The following is a 1,171-nucleotide window of genomic DNA, read 5'->3' on the forward strand; positions in this document are numbered from 1 at the left end:
AAAATGTGTAGAATTACAACTTCAAGCTGTGATCCTGATGTTTTACTCTCTTGATGACACAGCAGAGCAGTTGTAAAAAAAGTCAACTTGCAAGTTTACTACAAGATGATTAGAATCAGTCACTTAGTGATACATATATTCATGCATCATACTGTATCCGTAAATATTTATGTTTATTGATGCATTTTGAGCATAATGCATTCAATACTCTGTATAGTTTTGTAACATGAGCCATGACATCTTTGCTCGTCTCTTTCTACAGATGTGGAAATCTGTGGTGGGACATGATGTTAATGTGAAGGTCGAATCGGAGGGGGACGACTGGGAGACCGATCCGAATTTTGAGGTAAGCAGACCTGAAAATAAATGCAAGGTGCTAATCTAAATGAAACATTTTATTATTTATTATTATTGTATAAATGAAAATGTGTCTGTGTATCAGAATGATGTATCGGAGCAGGAGCAGAGATGGGGTTCCAGAACCATAGAAGGATCAGGTCGAAAAGAACACATCAGGTAACAGTTAGAGATGCTACATGTTATAGAAAAGATCTACAGATTTGAGATAGTATAATAATATAGCAGGTTGCTTTAATGGCACCATGTTGCATTGAACTGAAAGCACTGCTAAAAAGAGTGACTCTCTGCAGAGAGGAAATAGGAAGTAGAAATGCTGCCGACATGAGTTGCATTTCCAAATATGGACTGATCATTTCAAGCCTACATCATGTCAGAAGCGGAATAAGATGTTGCACTGACGCACTGCATTTTAAATATAAGATACATCTGTATTATTTACAGTAATAATGTTAAAAAATATAAATGAGAAGCACCATAAACAAGTGCAAAGAGTTGAGTGCATAACAAAAGTGCCATTACATTCCATGGTAATATGCAGCATGTAGTAACATGCAATGTGCCTGTGTTTGTGTGTAGCATTGCAGATCTCAGGCAGAATGTGTCTCGGGAACACGAGGTGGTTAAGAAGAAAGAGCTGGACCAGGGCCCTAAAGCCTCTTACGGCTATGGAGGGAAATTTGGAGTTGAGAAAGACAGAATGGACAAGGTTAGACTCAAAAGAACAGGCTGCTGGGTTTGAAAGTCACTTCTATGTGAGCTGTGCTTCATATATGGGGAAGTTGTGGCCTAATGGTTAGAGAGTCGGACTCAT

At 38.4% G+C, this 1,171-nt stretch overlaps 1 protein-coding gene across 1 annotated transcript in view; it reads left to right on the forward strand.

Moving 5' to 3' along the window:
- Nucleotides 1-222: 222 nt before the first annotated feature.
- Nucleotides 223-1,171, forward strand: part of LOC107578085 (hematopoietic lineage cell-specific protein-like) — a gene marked incomplete at its 3' end in the record, with an annotated part of 8,783 nt that continues 7,834 nt past the window's right edge. Inside the window, exons 1-3 of the mRNA XM_016264076.1 lie at nucleotides 223-346; nucleotides 443-516; nucleotides 937-1,066. Coding sequence (XP_016119562.1) covers nucleotides 227-346; nucleotides 443-516; nucleotides 937-1,066 — 324 coding nt within the window. The remainder of the gene's footprint in view (nucleotides 347-442; nucleotides 517-936; nucleotides 1,067-1,171) is intronic.

Source organism: Sinocyclocheilus grahami, unplaced genomic scaffold (genome assembly GCF_001515645.1).
Source record: "Sinocyclocheilus grahami isolate Dianchi unplaced genomic scaffold, SAMN03320097.WGS_v1.1 scaffold8763.1, whole genome shotgun sequence".
Lineage (NCBI taxonomy): Eukaryota > Metazoa > Chordata > Actinopteri > Cypriniformes > Cyprinidae > Sinocyclocheilus > Sinocyclocheilus grahami.